General features: G+C 39.8%; 1 protein-coding gene across 1 annotated transcript; it reads left to right on the forward strand.

The window, feature by feature from the left end:
• Positions 1 to 4,256: 4,256 nt before the first annotated feature.
• slc39a13 (solute carrier family 39 member 13) lies at positions 4,257 to 19,567 on the forward strand. Its single transcript, XM_070968717.1, has 10 exons — positions 4,257 to 4,512; positions 5,687 to 6,052; positions 8,886 to 8,993; positions 9,429 to 9,571; positions 11,324 to 11,443; positions 12,758 to 12,847; positions 14,794 to 14,844; positions 14,996 to 15,128; positions 15,227 to 15,326; positions 16,560 to 19,567. The coding sequence occupies exons 2-10, from the start codon at positions 5,725 to 5,727 to the stop codon at positions 16,633 to 16,635; spliced, it is 1,149 nt and encodes a 382-aa protein (XP_070824818.1). The 5' UTR covers positions 4,257 to 4,512; positions 5,687 to 5,724; the 3' UTR covers positions 16,636 to 19,567.
• Positions 19,568 to 19,585: the final 18 nt, after the last annotated feature.

Raw genomic sequence — 19,585 nt, forward strand, 5'->3', positions numbered from 1 at the left:
AAGGCTTCAAGACCCTATCCCACCAAACAAGTTCCTCTTTCTTTATGTATTGCTCAAGTCAGACAAGGATGACTCAGTGCGGATATTAATCATGGTTTTTGTTATCTTCACATCTCAGTCTGTCGTGTCCGCCTGTTACAGCCGCAGTTAGCCAGTCTATTTTTGAAAATATGAGAACTTTAAGATTGCTTCGACTTCTTAAATGTTAAAAACAAGACCATATCATGAGTTAAGACTGTTGATCATCACATGTTTGTACATTTAAGCCATTTTATGTTATTCATCATTATGGTGACGGTGTACCTGAAAGTGTTGACCAATATTATTCATTCTCCAGCTCCTTCAAACTCGCTTTAAACATCTCAGGCTGTGGGAAAGTAAATGAAAAGGTAAGTAAACAGGTTTCACTGTTTGAATGAAAAGGGGAAGGGGGGGATACAGGTACACATGGCATCCGCCTTCAAGTCAAGACGGACTGCTGAGCCCCCTTTAGTCTGTGCTTGTAGCTGCAAGTGCAAAACAGCTTAAAAAAGCAGATAATTCTGAGGCAGAAGATAAAATGTAATTGCTGTGATGATGAGTTTTTTCTTCTTGGCTGCTTTGAACTCCTGTCAGATGCACCACCTGGTGGTCGGGCAGTTTATTAAGGGAACTTACTGTACGATTGGACCATGGGTGCTCTACCAGGGGTGAGGTGGGGATATGGGGTGTTGGCCACCAACAATGGGAGCAATCCTCTAAAAGTGGATCCTAAATGCTTGTTGTGGACTTGTATATTTCGAAAAATACATTAAAATATTTTACTGCTTCACTCATCTGAGAGCTGCTTTTGTTTGAAAGATGTTCTAAGAAAGGAATTCAGATCCTTTACTTAAATAAAGGTGCTAATATGAATGATAAAAATACTCCACTAGAAGTAAAAGTCCCACATTCAAAAGGCATCTTAAGTAAAAGTACACAGGTATTATCAGCATTAATGCAGTAATGTGTAAGCAGCATTTCACTGTTCAAGGTGGAGCTATATTGAACTACTGTATATTAAGTTAGATTAGCTGAGTGACTCCCAACCTGAGGCCACAAAGATGAATCTGAATGGTTGTAGGATGATGAATGGGACAGAAAGGAAGAAAAGATGTAAAACATGTTTATATTAAACACTGTGAAAAGGTTACAGTGAAAATGTCTCTTCCTGCATCACAGACATCTAAAGCATGATCAAGAGCCCTAACTAGACACTGTTTCATTGTATGGGGTCCCAAACCAGAAAGGTTTCATCTTTAATAATACATTGTATTATGTAAGTTTATCCCATGTTTGTTTACGACCACGATTCCAAAAAATGGGAAGCTGACTGAAACATAAATAGAAACAGAATTCAATCATTTTCAAACTAACTTTGTTTACTGACAATAGTTGTTTGAAGTGTTACCAAGTTCCTGGTGAAAGATGGAATATTCAAGTAAAATACATATACCTCAAAATTGTACTTAAGCATAGTACAGTACTTGAGTAAATGTACTCAATTACTTTCCAAGACTGATAAAATCTCTAATTTCTAATCTCAAATTTCCCTGTGATGACTACAACAAAACCATCCTCCCCTGACAGAGACTGCAGCCTCTGCTTTCAATCAGCATGTGTGTTCATTGATCACTGTAACTCAGTGTGTGGAGATTATGATCGATCATTGAGTTGTGGATGTGTGGGAACAGCTGGAAAGCACGGGGGGGCTCTACAGCCAACTGTTGTTGTAGGGTCTATAATTTATTGTCCACACCACTGCCTGATTTCTATCAACTCCAGATCCATCCTGTGGCTTGTTGTGCTTAATAATAAACCCCATTTTCTCCATTTCAACTGATGTATGGTTTCTATTTATACCACAGAGAAAATGACTAGAATCAGAATCAGAATCAGAAAAAGCTTTATTGGCAAGTACGATTTTACACATACCAGGAATTTGTTTTGGTGAAGTTGGTGCATGACAAATCTTCTAAAAATAAGCTATTCAAAAATAAAAAAAAATATAACAATATAAATATATATACACAGTCTGGTTTTTTTGGGGGGTTTTTTTGAGGATGGTGTGGCTTACACCACCTAAATCTTATACCTCCACATAGCTATATCTATATCTACTGTATATAGATAGATAGATAGATAGATAGATAGATAGATAGATAGATAGATAGATAGATAGATAGATAGATAGATAGATAGATAGATAGATGGTTTCTCCTGGTATTTTTTTTATTCAAAACTATCTGGGTTTCTGGTACCAAGCAAAACAGTAATACAGTTCATCACTGTAACAAATTCTCTATTTATTTAAAGATGCACTGTTGAGTTTTTAGGGTTCAGTTCCAGGTTAATATATTTTATTTTTAGCTGATGTTCTGGAGCAGACAACGCAAAAATCTGTCTCTCTTAGTTTCCTCCCCGAACTTCCACAAAATTCAGTCAAAACATACCATCTTATCTCTGCTGACTTGCGCTGATGCACCAGGCACTGTATCCTAACCAACAAGCTGCGTTTAACTGGCTTATTTCCTGTAAGTTGGTAAATTGACAGAATGCATAAGGATGAGTAAATTGCCTGCATGTTTCAGTCTCCATCACCTTTATGTTCACTAACACAGCCTACAATAATGAGGTCATATACTGTATAAAAACTGCAATGTGTTCTAGTGGGACCCTTCAGGACATCACTGATGGTCTCTCTATTTCTTGACAATTTCTATTCATGTATTGGGAATATTTAGGTTTTATCTGATGGTAGATCATTCTTATGTAGCTTTAACAATGGTGTTTTGTAGTAACGTTAGGTGCTACACCGAGCCAAAGAAAATTGCATGTGGAGACAGTAACATATATCAAGTTCAATATCTCTGTTATGCAGTCAAACACAGATCAATTTTTACGGGTCATTGATACTGTATGCAATCCTATGTTTGGCAGTGACACACTTTGGCTGTTGGTGTACTGAATAGGTCGGATCCTCTGTCATTTGACTGCTGTGATCCTGCACGGTGGCAGTAACCCACACTGCTCAAATGGGGAACTCTGTGTTTTGATATGTGCAAGACTTTCAGGGAAAATAGTAGCCCTACTTATATCACATTTACCGCATCGTACATCTTATCTAACACTGTGAATTTAAGAGAGATGAACTGTAGTGATGACATCCAATCCTGGAGCAACTCCGAATATGAAACAGGCCTTTTTATCGACAAAGACATTTTTTTTTGTCATAGTCGGAAAACAGTTGTTAATAATAACATGAACAGTGGCTCAGTTTACTCAACTGTCCCAGAAAACCCATGACAGTCTGACAGTGATCCAGCATCCACAATACGAGGACCTTGAAACCGGAGAAGCTAAATGGGACCATTAACTTCAATCTGTGCTTTTCCGACAGTATTGTGTCATGTTAAAATATCTTGTGTGAAAAAGGCCTACTAAGACTAGACAGACCCTTATTGATCTGAAAGGGCATGTTTGTGCCCAAGATGCTCAGTGTAGCCTACATAGTATACTATACAGTACAGCATACGCATAGAATGTGAAATACAATTAAAAAAGAGGTATATATCCTTATATATCCTTATCCTTAAGAAGTAATTTGTTATTTATTTTATTTTAGTTCATCTTATATTTAATCTTTTGGCTGTAATTCAATTACACTGTCCTTAAATTAAAAAATAAGGAATCCTTTCTGGACTTTGTGAAATATGGACATCAACCACTTTATTGTCAGCTTATTAAGATAAGATAAGATAAGATAAGATAAGATAAGATAAGATAAGATAAGATAAGATAAGAAAGACTTTATTAATCCCTCAATTGGGAAATTTGTGTTTTACAGGCAGCAGCAGTTGCATCAGAAGTATAAAAAGACAAAGAAAGGAATAAAACATAAAATAGAAAATTTAAAAAAATCAAAACTGTATACATTTTATAGATGAGAGTACAGTGTTTTTCAGTATTGCACATTGGATAAAGAAGTATGTGGCGGTATATAAGATATTCTTTCTAATGTAATAAATAAATAAATAAATAAATAAATAAATAAATAAATAAATAACAACTTTAAAAATGTATGTATGTAATGTTTGAGTTTGGTAGATTTGCTCATTCGGCTGATTATCTCCACTTTTTTCCCCACTATAGCAACGAATTTGATGACCTCCTCATATTTGTCTCCTGGCTGCTCCTTCATGTGGAAAAAGTTTGTGAATCCTTGGGGCAAAGCATCCAGTTACTTCCTGGTCCTCTGGTGGGGCGGGATCCACGTCCTGGCTCTCCTCTCCTGCTTGTCCCCCTCAGCCTCCAGGATCCTCATACGTGGCTGTTTGGGAACGCCGCGGTGACCGGCCGCCGCTCTGCGCTGCAGCTAGCGCTTCCTGCCCTCAGCAGCTGGGAGTCTGTGAAACTCTGCGGCGGAAGCCTGCCATCATCAAGTCGGCCTGGATGGCAGGGACATACTGGTGTAAAGACTGCCGAAATCACAAGGTATTTAAACACAAAATGTCCCACTCGTGCATTAATTTGATGTTTGCAGTTTGCCGAGGTGTCCCGGCCCGTAACGTTAGCACTAACTTACTCAAACTGACAGCCGTTTGCGTCGCTGTGATTGTAGCTAATCTCTTTAGCAAAGCGCGAGCGCCTGCACGGCTTTGAGTATGTTTGGCGGCTAACGTTAGCTTGCTAACTTTTATCCACAGATGTGAGAGTTAGCTAGTTCAGTATGTCGTTGTCAAAAACGCTGTTTTTCACGTAACGTTATTTTGCCGCATTGTTTCGTAGTTTAGCGGTGTGGCGTTTTAATTTTTTATTTTTTTGTGTGGATATTTTAACGTTATATCGCAGCGCAACTGTAGGGAGTTAACTGGTACTGCATCCGGTCGACTTGCTAACAATAATAATCAATAATGATGAGCAGCGTGTTTAGATGCTTTCCAGTACTAACAAATAGTCTGTTGCAACCTTTCCGTTAAAGATGTGCTACTTTTCGCTGCACCTCTTAAGAGCCACGGCCAAATATTCACAGACCGCTGTCTGCAGGAGGAAAACACAGGAGCCTGGTATTTCTAGAGTTTTCTTTCTCTGGCACAACTTCACTTTAAACACAGCTTCAGCTGAGGCAGGTCAGAGTACAAACATCTGCACCTAGTTTGAGTTTAAAAAGTAGCTTATTACTTTTTGATTTTTAGCTCGGCCGTTGAAGGGTATCTTGCTGCTCCAGAAAGGTTTTGCTATGTCCAGTTATTTCTGAATGTCTATAAGAGCCAGACAAATGGACTCACTAAATGAGATCACAGATCACAGTATTGACCTGTATGATGGTATGGCTTCATCACATAGTTTGTTCACCAGTTTCCAACCATTTGTTATTCATCTATAAAATGTTCCACTCATTAAATATAACTTCTTTAAAAGACTAATTTAAGTTTAGGATTTAAGATTACAGTTCTTTGCAACTGTAAAGATAATCTATTAACTGTTGAAGTCGTCTTTTTCAAGCAAAACTGATTCCAACTTTTAATTCTCGTTTGGATTTTCTGCTTTTCTTTGTCTTGTGTGACAGAAAACTGAATATGTTCAGTTTTTGGACTGCCAGTTTCATACATCGCTGAAAAGATGCAGCAGAAGCCTGTTTGTGTGAACGTGTGCTCCTCTCTTGCAGTGTTACTGGTTGCAAGTGCTTTTTGGACCGTGGGACGGATGAAAGGTGGACGCTGTAGGAAGCCCAGCTGGGCTGTAGCTGCTCTGTGTATCCCAATTATCCTGCTGATGCTGACCTCCAGGGGGGCATCAAGCAGCCAGAAGATGTCACAAACAGCAGTGGCTCATGCAACAGCCACGGCTGCAGGACCAGGTCCCAGCCTGTCAGATGACCTCCCAGGCCTCCGGGCAGTAGCAGACTTCTTAGTCAGTGAACATGCTCATGTTTGGCTTCTGTCCCTGGTGGGCTCTGTTGCTGTAGGCCTCAGTGGGATTTTCCCCCTGCTTGTCATTCCTATCGAAGCTGGAGCAGCCCTCAAAACAGAAGGTAAGAGATGGCAGTATGTAACCTACACATGCCTGTGAATCTCACTTCAGGCAATAATGATAACACCACATGGACACTGGAATTTGCAGTATTTGGCAAGACAGATATTAATGAGAAAAGATGACCTTTAAATGGTAATGTAATTTTTTTTGAGAGGCAGGAATCATTGTATCAGTGCCTTGCATTATGAAGAGCTAGTCATTGTAATAAGTTATTTTTTTTAATTTATTTCAGCATTAAAAATTGGTTTAGTAATTAGGTTTATTCATATCCGTCTGCTACGTCATCCACTATTCTCACAGTCACAAAACAACCCCAGTGCATGAGCAAGTAGTTCAGCCCAGACCCAGCTGCAGCTTGTTCATAGTTTAGAACTGCAGATTGTGCACATCTTTAAAATTCCTGTGAAATGGGCATGTGAACTTCCTGGAAAACTGCAGCCTGCTGGAACAAAACATCTAGTGACCTTTTTTTTCTAGTGACGTTTTTCGGCACAAAACCTAAACATGCCTGCAAACATGCCTGTAAATAGGACTAAGGGTTTTGAAAGCAGGCCGCCCAGTAAGTGGTGTAAATTTAAAGATGCTTCAAAACTTTATTTTGACATGACAAAATCAGTATCAGAACCTGTGTGGTAGTTAAAAGGTCACCCTGTTCACACCAAATCCAGATGAATGGAGAAAGAAAAACATAAAACTTCAAGTTCCCGTGTAATTAAAAGCATTTTGTGTACAGTTGGTAGCTTTAAACAACAATACAAGTCAGCAGCTGTGCCAGCGGCTGTGTGAGGCTGTACTGAGGCACAGTGGTGCTTTGACCTGAATACACACATCAGCATGTGTTTACTATTCCACCATCTTAGCCGAATGTGTTAGCATGCTAACATTTGCTTATTAGAATTAGATATCAAGTACAGCTGAGGCTGGTGGGAATGTCGTTAGTTTTGCAGGTATTTAGTCATAAAACAAAGTATGAACAAAACCACAAGATGCAGTGTTTCCTCTACATTCATTTAGGAGTGGCGGGCCGCCATTCCTAAATCCCAGCCGCCACTCCTTCAAAAAAAAATTTTCTCCTTTTTCTTTTTGTTTTGTTGTCGCAAATACACCACCTCCGCATGTCTCCACCTTCACAGCAGAGTTCGACGTTAATTACTCGCGAGACCACGGCCTTGAAAGTGACATCACGGCAAGCATCCAGGCACCAGGTCAGAGAGTCAGAGGAGTGTCGTCTCGGAAAATAGGGGCTAGCGACTTACCGGAGAAAAGGTAGACCTATTAGCTTAAGATAACTCCTAATAGATTTTACAAGTTAAATAGACATTCGCAAAATATTGATGGCCAGCTAACGTTACATAACATATCCGTAGCTTAAGTTAATTGGGCCTGGTGCCAACTCAGTGTCGCTAACATGTGTAAACTAATTGATAGCATTAAGCTAATATCTACACGCCATGATGTAACAGCTGACTGCATTTTCAGATGAGCTTGTTCAAATATTTCTCTAAGAAGAGAAAGACAGCTGATGAAGATAACGCTTGTCAGTCGCGAAGGAAACAGCTCTTGAGTGAATGATCGGGGCCTCCTGCCTGGGAGCCGGAGCGGGAGCCGTTCTGTTTTTTTTTGTTGTTGTTTTTTCTCGACTTTTTTTCTGTTGAAGCCGCACGTGATTGTCAACTACATGATGTGTGGTGGCGTCAGTGTGTACGCACTGAGCAGGAGGGGGAGGAGCGGGGGTTGCAGACACAGCGCACGTGCGCACGCACACACACACACACACACACACACACACACACACATCCAGTCTTTAAAAAGCAATTTTCAACTGGCCATTCAATAAATAGGTTGTAAAAATAAAATCTGCAGTCAAGTGTCATTTGTTTACGCCGCCACGGCTCCCCGAACAGCCTGCCCCCGCTGCTGAAAGAAATCCTAGAGGAAACACTGTGATGATGTGAGAGAAGCGGTCAAAAAATCAACAAAGTCAGTGGGAGACACTGTCAGTCAAATGTCTGATTAAATCCATGTGGTCAATGTTCAGACACAACTGGATACGTGACAATTTTTAACCTGCTGGTCACAGTAGATAAGAAGTCAACGACCACCAAACTTTGTAGTGCTCTTCCTTTGGAGACCATGAATGTCTTTACAAAATTTCATACCATTCCCTCCATTACAAGTGGTGGTCACACCAACAATGCATAAAGCAACATACACACATACAACACACACTGTGGCAGACAGTAATACTCACTGATTATGTCCATAACAAATACTGTATCTCCCGTATGTTAATAGCCGTTTCATTTGATTGATTGTGCCTTTACTTACAGTTTGCATGAAGTTCACACAATTTGTGTTTCAATCCACCTGTTTTATGTGCATTTTTAGTTTGCAAACAGTCTTGAGCAGAAACTCTTCAGTGGCGCGGCCTACGTTACTGTAGGTCAGGCTGAGGCCTCTTGAGCGGCCCCACCCACAGGAACGTGGCATTCCAGATGTATTTTAGTCCGTGGGTTTTCAAGTGCAGTCCTGACCGGAGGGTTAGTCATTACTGAGGGAGCTCCTGAAGCATAAAAAAAATTCTGTGGAAGCCATTAGTCACCACTTTGGTTATTCATAGCCTGAACCAGATACACTTGGATCAGTGTGTGTGTTTGTCATGTTTGACTTGTTAAAAAATATGTATTAATCAGTAGAAAAGTAGAAAAAAAAGAGGAGGGGTGATCTCAAGGTAAACTTACAGATCACATGAAATTACTGGACAGTTTATAACAGTGGACCACTGTACAGTAACTGTCACTCTTTTTGTCCCTTTCCTTGTGTTTTCTCAGCTGGATGCCAGAAGCTGAAGCAGCTCTTGAGCTTTGCTATTGGTGGTCTCCTTGGCGATGTATTCCTTCACCTACTTCCAGAGGCATGGGCACTCTCTGGCTCTGCAGGTGAGTCTCCTTTCCACCTGCACCACATCACCACCTTTGAATGTTGAAGTATTTATTACTTCTCTGAGCCATTCTTTCCTCTTATACATAAGAATGGGATCATTGTAGTAGAAATAGGCAAATGATCTGTTTATTACTGTAATCTAAAACATTATTATTACTGTTCTTTCTTTACTAATGTTGCTTCTCACATACAACAAGAACTGGTAAAGTTTTTTATATATGATAGAATTGTGAAATATATTATCATGCATTACATTGTTTTCAATGCAAATATTTAGCATTAATTTATGTTAATTTTATGTAACTCCTGGTTTCAGTGACTGATAAACAGTGTTGCTGGTAGCACTACCACTCACCCATGTTGCAGCTCAGTTGTCAAGTACTGTATTTGCTTCTTCACATTTATGTACAGTATCTCTGTTTCCATCCTAGCTGGTAAACAAAACCACTACATGACTCAGGGCCTGTGGGTGATCGTTGGCCTGTTGGCCTTCCTGCTCCTGGAGAAGATGTTCCCAGACCAAGACAGTCAGGAGGATCCCACCTCAGATTCAGACCTGAATTCTAACTCTGCTGTGAGTATTTCAGCTGAAATAGTGTGTTTTTAGATGAATCAGACATGTCAGTACAAGCCTTCACATATTTTGTTTTCATAGCTATGCTTAGTACAGACGCCTTGTAGTACTTGCTCTGCATATTTCTGTCAGTGTTTCGTATGCTTGTAGTAGCAGATGACCTACTGTACAACCAGCCTCAGTGATCTCCTCACAGTTTAAAGGAACAGTTTGACATTTTGGGAAATATTTCCTTTCTTGTCGAGAGATGGATGAGAAGATCAATATGAATCTGACATCTTGTCAACGCTGCGAGGCTGTCGTCTGTCATATTAATCAAGACCTCGTCCTAATATTTTTTGTGCGAATTTATGACTGAATGCAATGATCACACATGTGATTGCAGCAATTCATTTTTTTTTTTTTAATGGACTGCTCTGTTTCATATCAACACTAACTGCTGTTTTATGTTTTCATTACTTTCACCAAAATAACCGCTGATGTATGACTAGCATCATATATTACAGTTCTGTTATGGTTTGTAATAATAACACTATTGCTACTATTAACCTCTGCATGACTTTGTCTGTATGGGAACTTGAGTTTTGTGATTGCTTTTTACACTAATTTCGATTCTCACACAACAGATTTCTTTTTCAATCAGGGATGTAAAATGAGATGCTAACCAAAATCAACATCGAAGTTAACGTAGATTGTTATGAAGTTTTGCATCATAAATAATCAACTAAATAAACAACTCTCATCCTCCCTCTCGTCTTTGTTTTGCTGGTGAGGGAGAAGATTGGGAATCCATGGCTCAGCTCCTCCACTAGAGTCTATTTATAGTGCCGCAGTGAAGCAGCTGCTTTAGCCATTTCAGCTTCCACAGGAGAGCACTCAACTTTTAGACAGAGGCACAATAGACAGGGACAGATTGTGACAGTGTGTGCGAGAGGCAGAGAGGGAAGTCATATGTGTTTTGTTCTTTAAAATGCTGCATACGGGCTAATCTGGGTCAGTGTTTTTCATGGATACATCATATGAGTGGAGAGATTTTATCACTTTCCTATTTTAAGTCATTTCAAATTAATCTTAAGCAAAACTCAGAAGGGGACTAAATGACTATTTAGCTCCAATCTGTTTTACAGCAGGAGGAGATTAACAGCCCTGAAAATACATCACACTTTATTAGTCAGTCATGCTTCAATCATAGACACAGAGAAAATAGTTCTTTGCCACAACAAGAAGACGGCAAGCTATTTCCCTCTCACTTAATTTGATTATCAGCCTACATGGCAATGTAAGTGGTTTCTGATTGAGGGAACAAGGAAGTTGGCTGTTCTCGGAAAACAACGGCTATAGCCTGAGGTGAAGTGGCCTCTTCTTCTATATTCAAAAGATAGATATGTTTGAACAGTGTTGGGATATTTGGGTCATCTGTTATGTCTGAAAAATAAAGCAGAAGTACTTTTCTTTTTTCTTGCTACACACAAAGTTAGAAAAATAATAAGGGCAGTGTATGAACCTTTTGACACACAGTAGGAGCAACAATAAAATGGCTGTTTATTGTACAATGGAATTCAGGTAACCATTAACTCACTATTTTTAGTTAGTGGGCAAGGTGGGTAAGGTGGTTTCCTCAGGGGAGACAAGTGGGTAAATGGAACATACATTCTTTTAAATGAAAAACTAAGTAAAAGAGGATGAGGTTACGGTACAAGTGGGGACAGCATGTTCATTTCTGCTCTGTTTTTCTTTCAATTTTCTTCACAGACGCAGTCTAATTCAGTTTTCAGTGGAAAGGCGGTGGTATCACTCAGAAATGGACACCATGCTGAGTCATGGAAATCCTCCAAGCAACAGAGTCTGCAGGAAAGATCAGAGAAAATCAAGGTAATGCTGACAACCAAAACATTTTCCAGTTAACAAAAAAAAAAGGTGCCAAATGAAAGAAGGCGACACCGCTGGGGGTGACCTCTTGATATGGGTTGCTTATGTAAGAGGTGCATTTCTTTGTTTCTTCAGTCCTCCATGTACTTTGTCACTTTGGCCAGAAAGATCAACTTGACGCAGTTTATTGGCTTTTTGAAATTGTACAGTTCATCCAGCTTCTAAGACAGTTTTTCATACAACACAACAATGTTTTTCTTACTGAAGGACTTTGCCTTTAGATTGGGGCCCCTGTATACCCTCAGCCTTGTCGAGCACAGTCTTCAGCAAATTCTTTTCAATGTGTTGCACAGTACATATTTGCACTTGTGACATATGCAGATGTAACTTTTTTCATGTATTTATATTTTTTATTATGCATTTTTATCCTTTTCCTATTTCCTTTCCATCAGAAAAGTGTGTAGGTTACTAGTTACCAGCACATCTGAATGTGATTTAAGTACCAATCTATAATAAATAAACAGCCAATCGGGTAAGAGATAATTAAATCAGATTAACATTGTTAACATTAAGATTATTGAAAAATTTGTATGTATTTAAATATAATTTCCCCCAAATCTCCATAGTAAAATAAATGGCAAAATGTTGACAAGAAACATTCAGGGGATAAATTACATCTAGTTAGCAGTAAATTTGAGAGTCAAGTCTGCCAAGCTGCCAATCATGTCAGTACAACTTCAGGATTACTGCACAGAAGCAAATAAACATGTCAGTTTAGATCAAGTGGATCAGCTGCCACATAATACCAAATGGCATAGATTAAGCTAATGTTGTTCACTGAATTTAGACTTCCACTAAAAGAAAGATATTAAAAAAATTGTCCATGTACCTATCCACTTTCGTTACCTGCCTCTCCTGTTCAGGGCTGCAGTGGCCTGCAGCCTGTCCCAGCACGCAGCAACAATAAAATTGTCCCAGAAATTCATGGTACATCACCAGCAGCTGCACAATTGTTTTTGAGTTCCTTTGTCTCCTTACTGTACGCTGAACTCAGATTCCAGATTTCCTCATAGAGACAACATTTACAGCCTTATTTTAGTGGCATCGGACAACAAAACTGGGAGCAACTTCATCTGACATCCCAAGACCTATGAAAGACCTACAACCTATAAAAGCTTACATACCAGATATTGAAGTATGACTAATCCAATTTAACCAGAACTAAATGCTAAAAGAGAATGCTGTGACTAATCAATGCAGTTATGACTGATCAAAGGTTATTGTGAGTAACAGAGCATCGTGTTTTATGTTTCACAGACAAGTGGGTACCTAAACCTGCTGGCCAACTGCATTGACAACTTCACTCATGGACTGGCAGTCGCAGGGAGTTTTTTGGTTAGCAAGAAGGTAAGAAGCTAACCGTTCCTTCACCCTGTGCCACATTTAGAGTACTATGCATGTAGTACGGAGATAATGAAATTGCTTGTGTTCTTTTTTCTCTTGGGTAAAGTTACAGTGTGGGATTTGAGGTTGTTAAAACTTTGTTTTTGACAACCTGAGATTGCAGGATATTTAATTCATGCTATTTCATAGAGTCAGTCTTTGAAGCAGAAGTTCTAACAGTGAATTTCACAGTGAAGAAAATGTCTTACTGCCTTCCTTAAAAAAAAACAAGCCCACCAATGAGGAAATTGTAGAACAGAAAGTGTTCTGCAGTTATGGACCTGGGCCTTCAGTTCACTGTGTGTAAGTGGAGCTTGTGCTAAAAACGTGTCCACCTCTAACCACACTAGCTTAGCAAATTACTCATGTGAGAATGTGATTACATTCCTCACCATGCATATTTATACACGGACTGCTGGTTTTCAGAAAGTGTAATTTCAGGTGAAGTATCTGTAGACGAAATTGGCTCACAATCATGAAGTGACAATCATTGCCATAACGGTGCATAAAGTGACAGCAGGCTGTCTGGTAAGTCAACTTATAGGTCAATTAGGATACTTGAGGTATAGAACTTAGTGGCAGTTGGTGTCATCACAGATTGATCCCATAATTATCACTTCTTGTTCACCATCTGCTAAAAAAACACAAAATTCACTCAATCTGTAATGATGGAGAACTCTAATTGCACACAGAGGTTGAGGTTGCACATTTGTAACCCTACCAGATACAAATAATTGGTTCAGGGAAACTGAAATCTTGCCCCCAAAGAGACTTGCTAACAATGTCCAAGGCCATCTGAGACTGAATAAGAGTCTTGTCGTTAAATGTCCATCCAGTGCAAATATTAGGCTACATCTGCTATATTACCTGTGCAGATTCAGTTGCATGCACTTAAAAGGTTTAGTATTAAGTAAGAGAGCTGCAAAATCGCAGGGCAATTGGGATGTATAACACCTTCCTTGTTATTACAGTGCTTGGCGGCGTATACAGGCTCACTGGCAGAGCAGTAGACCTGTTGTACCTTTCCAACAGTCTTAAAGTGGACCACTCATGGACATTCATTACAGGCTACAACAGCCTTTTTCTGTTTGAAGCGTGTTCTTGTCATATTATCTTTCAGGCTTGTTGAAAGAGGTGCACTTTAAACTGCAGTACCATGTATTTGTGTTGCTTCAGTTATATTTGTGGCTGAGGGAAGGAGAGAGTCCAGCTGGAGAGACATAAGGCTAGCAGCATGAACTATGGATCAGTGTGCCAGAGAGGAAGTTCACTAGATGTCTCAAACATACACATACAAGATATCTCACCGGTGTTTTCTGTTTACGCTCATGCATATTTATCATAATGTGTTTTGCCACAATGAAATGTATCAAGGTCCACAGTTTAAATGCCGTTTGTTTTCAATCTTTGTTTTTTATCTCAAGCTTTTTTTTTTTTTTTAGCTTTTTTAAATGTAATTTAAGTTGGAAAAAATGTTATTTAAAAAAAAAGCTTTATTATGCCTCATTATTTTTCAATGTTCCTTCTTGGAGAAAAAAAATACTGTAGCTGTAATTGTTAATATTATCATTTTAACTATAACCGATTCCAGATTTGAGCTTTTCATTGTAAAAAGTTTGTGAACTCAAACCAAAACATGCCAACATCTGACAGCCTTGCACCCACATGTGATGTGTGTGAGTGTGTGTGTATACTGTCTAAACTTTTAAGAGCTTTGCAGCTCTTTAAGAAGCTCTTAAAGTTTTTACTTTGTCTTTTACATTTTCTCTCTCTGTTCTGTCCATTGCAAGCTGAACACTCAGAGCTTTGCACTCAGCTCAGATGTTTCATACGTTTTCCCTGTTGATACTACAGAGCACATCTCTTTTATGGGGCAAGACAAAGCAGTGTTAACAAGACTTTTCTTGCAGGTTGGGTTTCTCACCACCTTTGCCATCTTGCTCCATGAAATCCCCCACGAGGTGAGATTACAGAACTCTTGGTTAAATTATCATTTCTAAATTTAGAGGGATTACTTGAAGGTTTTACATTTGCATAGCTGACAGTGCATAGGATGAATCAGACTGCTGCAGTGGCCGTAAACACGCTTCTCTGCTGTGTCATCGTCTGCAGGTGGGAGATTTTGCCATTCTGCTGAGGGCCGGCTTTGACCGGTGGAGCGCCGCTCGCATGCAGCTCTCCACGGCACTGGTCGGAGTCGTGGGAGCTTGCTTCGCTCTGTATGCTCAGTCACCACAAGGCACGGGTAAGATTGGACCAATTCTCACTACACGTACAATCATTCTCATTATTATTAAGTGGACATCACTTTGCAGTTGCCGCAGTCTTTCCTACTGTTTCTAGAAAATGCCACTGCCTGGATATTGCCTTTCACGTCTGGAGGCTTCCTCTACATAGCCTTGGTGAATGTGGTGCCTGACCTGCTTGAGGAGTCCAGTTTAAGGTATGTTGGATGTTTTTATATACTCATGCTCTTAAAGCGGGCATTGGTAATGTTGGAGAAACCAGCAAGAATAAGACAGATTTTGAAATGAATCCAACTGAAAAATCCCATCCCCTCCCTTCAGACATCCCAAAGCCACTCACCCAAAACACATGAACACACACTGCCTTGGTATTCACAAGAGAGTGTTGGGGAGAGTGATGGACGAGCGGCTCTAAATACATAAATAAACAGCTCTGTTAAATGCCACAGTCAACACAGGCAAAATAGCCGACATGAATGTATCTTTCAGTCTGAATCGGCTACCCGGCCTGACAGTTACTGCTCACTGCTGTGGATGTGTGCTCTGTGCTGCTGCTGGTAGCTGCTGAACAGCAGTCTGTCAGCTCCGGGGGTGTTTACTGGAGCACAGCACATCACTGTCATCACTTACAGTATCCAAATACCTCATGTCTCTTTCACATGTAAGAAAAAACCAAACATTAACATAATGAACACTAACAATGAGCATGGCTTTTTGATGATCAGGACTCTGAAACACAGTCAGATAGCATGTTAGCATTGGCAAATTTTGGCTGCACTGTCTCTGCCATTCTTGAGCAACTAGCTCACTATAGCTTTAGCAGTATATCTGCATAGCCTTGTGGAAGACTCCGGTCATGTGGCAGCGTGTGTGGGTAGGCAGGTACATAGGTAGATAGGTGGACATTGAATTGTTTCATACGGGCCTATTGAAACGATTGGATGGGCTTATTCCAGGCCTGCAACAGCCACAGTGACCAGATTTTTCTTTCCTTCATTTTGGTTGTTGCATTTGATTTATTGATTGTTGTCAGGATATTAAGAGAATTTCAACAAATATTAGAAAAAATACTTCTAAAATACATTACCTACTCCAGCTTTAATGGTGCCCTGTGGAGTTTTCTGTAAAGAAACAAACGTTAAGTTTATCCTGGCACTTGTATTCGCATTACAAACAAAAGAGGGAACCACTTCAAAAATATGGCTCAGTAGCGCTGCCGGTGGCCAAAATCTCCACAGGGTACCTTTAACCTGGTCTGTATTGTTGGAGTTGAACCATAGTGGCAATGTAAGAAGGGGGTTTACTGCAAAACAAAACTTGTTGTATCTTGTGTGAAGTGAGTTCTGTGGTGTGAAAATGGGCAGATGGCGTGTTTCTTTAATGTCCGTGAATGGGTCTGAATCTGTCACCTTTGTTGTTGGTGTTTTCAGGCAGTCTGTGCTGCAGATCCTGCTCATTTTCTGTGGCGTGGCTGTCATGGCTCTGCTCTCTGCCATCGTTGACTGAACACGGAGGAAACTCCCCCTCTCGCCTTACCAAACAGTAAAACTCAGCACTGGAGAGAAATCGTGTTCTCCACCCACACCTCATGTCTGGAATCCCTCGTTCATGGAAACTTCATCTTGATTGAGAGATCATTATTATCATGATGTCACACGTAAACATCAGAAAGAACGGCACTTTATGGATGGATGACTGAAAGGAAGATGTGCTGACAGGACATTCGTGTCACCGTTTTGTCATTTGATGGACTTAAATATCGAGGAAATTCAGAGGGTTTCTTTGGATAGCTGTTACCAAATTGTCTTAAATTGTTGATCAGACAATCATGTTTTGCACATACATTTCCACAGGTCTACCTGATGTACCTGCTCAACAGAACCTTTGTTATTGGACCTTCACCAGGACCTCCTCCTTTAAAAAGTATTCAACCCTTGTATGTATTGTTACTGATGTGCATCTCCTGTTTCTGATCGAGTTGCTGCATATTTATTGAAAATGAGACGAGCAGCATACAGCTTCATCAGACATGCACCACCACCACTCCTTCATTTTGTCTCGTCAAGAAATAAGCTTCAAGAAGTCAGGATGGTCTGTTACACCAGTGTTTGCGTCTTCCTCACAGTACAGTCTGCAGCTCTGCTTGTGCGAAAGTTGAAAGAAGAAGATTGGTACTGTTAATACTCAGTTTTGACTTATATTTGTTGCCAAGAATTTTATAAGACTGAGAAAGTTACCCATGCATCAGCATGTTGTTGATACTCCTCTTGGTGAAGAAATACATGTATATATAACTATGGAGAAAACTGCAAACTTTCATAAATGTCTCTTGATGATTAACTTTTTTTTTTTTAGCCCTATTTGGTTTCAGGTAATATTGTTTGGACAAACACGTCCCTCCAATCGTCATAAGCTTTGTTTGCTGCAGAAAAGATTTGTAAGATTGGCAGCTCTCTCAAACTCTAACGAGACGTCTGCCGCCCCCCCCCCCCCCCCCCCCAAAAGCTGAGTAGCATAAACATTCATTATATATAAATATATGTTCTTGCTTTTATCTCTACCATCATCATTTACAACTTCTTCAAGTTTAAGTCTTAAATTTATTCAAATAGTACCAGACAGGTTGATCACCTTCACCTTCCTTTATACTAAATGAGACATGGTCAGTACTCTCTCAGTTATACTTTACAGATATGGAACTTCAAAGTACTCATTATCAAGAGCTTGTTCAGAAACTCATTAAGTCTAATTATTTATTGATGTGTATATACAGTATATTTGTTTTGTTTCTTCTTTTTTTCATGTATTTCTGTCCACTGATTGGTTAGTTTTTCTGCTCATTTTTTGTGCTTCTTGTCATTTTTCTAAGTTATGTTTTTTTTAAATTGTTTTTGGCCCTTTTTTTTCTGTTGCTTCTTGACCTCTGCTGACACATCTCTCATTTTTTCATTATCTGTATTTTATGCAGTCTTATGTGTGTGCAAATAAATAAAGCTCTGCTGTTTATTTTCAGCCTTATGACATAAAGACTACGCATACAGACCAGTATAATGAACTGGAACGCAGGGTTCACAGTGATCTCAGTGGGATTAAGATATCCTGATATTGACCTCGCTGCACAAATGTCCACCATGAGCATAGTTTACTGCAACAATCCTATGCCTAAGATGTCATACGGGAGTGGAGGGACGGGAGGTATTGATTGTGTGTTCGCAGTTGTCCAACACAGTCTGTTTGGCAAGCTTCTGTTGCCATAACGACTCCGCCGCAGGTTGCCTTCCTTAGTCATCAGCCTGCGAGCTGCCTATTGTCTGTGGGAGCCTTACTCAGTCACAGCACAGAAGGACAACAAACAACCGCGATGTACACTGTGGTGGACGACACTGAGCAGGAAACGGTGCAAACACAAGTGACAAATCTTTCATTGATACTCTGCTGAACTCGGTAACTTCGGAGCATCAGATTCCTGGAGTTTTGATTAAAATATCTGATTGATGTTGTGGACAACAAATGTAACTGCTGAGGATGAGAGTAACAGTTGTGTTGTGGTAAATATTAAAAAACCTTCAATTAATATGTAGAGGGAAGTTGACTTTGAACAGTGGCCATTTTTATAGTGGACTTCACTGATTCTTGCCCACAAAATACTGAAATTCTCCATCAGCTCTTTGATTTAATGCCTGCGCTGAAGTCAACATTGTGCCAAGATGTCACACGCCCAAACTGAACCTCTCCTACACACAGACGTTGCAAGTTAAACACGCATGAAAACAGTCAGGCATATCAGTGTTTTATGCTGTAACATGGTCCGGTGTATCAGGGATCAGTTCCAATAAGCTCAGTAACAGATGGTGCATCATCACAGTGGCCGAGTTTCATTTTAGTGTGAATTCAGTAGAAATAAGGGTTTAAATGTGCAGGTGTGTAAGGATTAGGCTTCATTTGTTAGACAACACAGGCATTTAATTCAATGCAAATTTGCTTTATTGACACAGTTGTAATTAATTACAGTATTGCCAGAGCAGGCTGTACAAGTTTTACAGTGTTATTATAACAAGTCCAAATACATTATAACACCAGGAACACACACAGCTATAGACTACACCATGTGGCATATATTCACATGATGGATATAGTGCTGTAAAGTGACTTTACAACATCTGAGTGCACATCTTTAAGGTTAGGTGAGCCTTTATTCCTTATTATTCAGACGTTTCATTGCTGGTTTGATGTCCCTCTGATCTTTTACCTTCACTTTGTGTGTGTGTGTGTGTGTGTGTGTGTGTGTGTGTGTGTGTGTGTGTGTGTGTGTGTGTGTGTGTGTGTGTGTGTAGATGTTAGTTTACTCTCTGTAACACTTTTTTCTTTTATTGGCCTGTTTGCTCAGGGCCCCCAGGATCATTGGACCACCCTGTATAAATAAAGGTAGAATGAACTGAATGAATTTGCAGTGTTT

This window comes from Chaetodon trifascialis, chromosome 1 (genome assembly GCF_039877785.1).
Source record: "Chaetodon trifascialis isolate fChaTrf1 chromosome 1, fChaTrf1.hap1, whole genome shotgun sequence".
Lineage (NCBI taxonomy): Eukaryota > Metazoa > Chordata > Actinopteri > Chaetodontiformes > Chaetodontidae > Chaetodon > Chaetodon trifascialis.

Bases quoted from the DNA above. Each gene is read 5' to 3' on its own strand.
- slc39a13 (XM_070968717.1), top strand. From the start codon at position 5,725: ATGAAAGGTGGACGCTGTAGGAAGCCCAGCTGGGCTGTAGCTGCTCTG. The intron at 9,572-11,323 runs GTGAGTATTTCA...TTTTCTTCACAG, and splicing joins ACCTGAATTCTAACTCTGCT to ACGCAGTCTAATTCAGTTTT. The intron at 15,327-16,559 runs GTATGTTGGATG...TGGTGTTTTCAG, and splicing joins CTTGAGGAGTCCAGTTTAAG to GCAGTCTGTGCTGCAGATCC.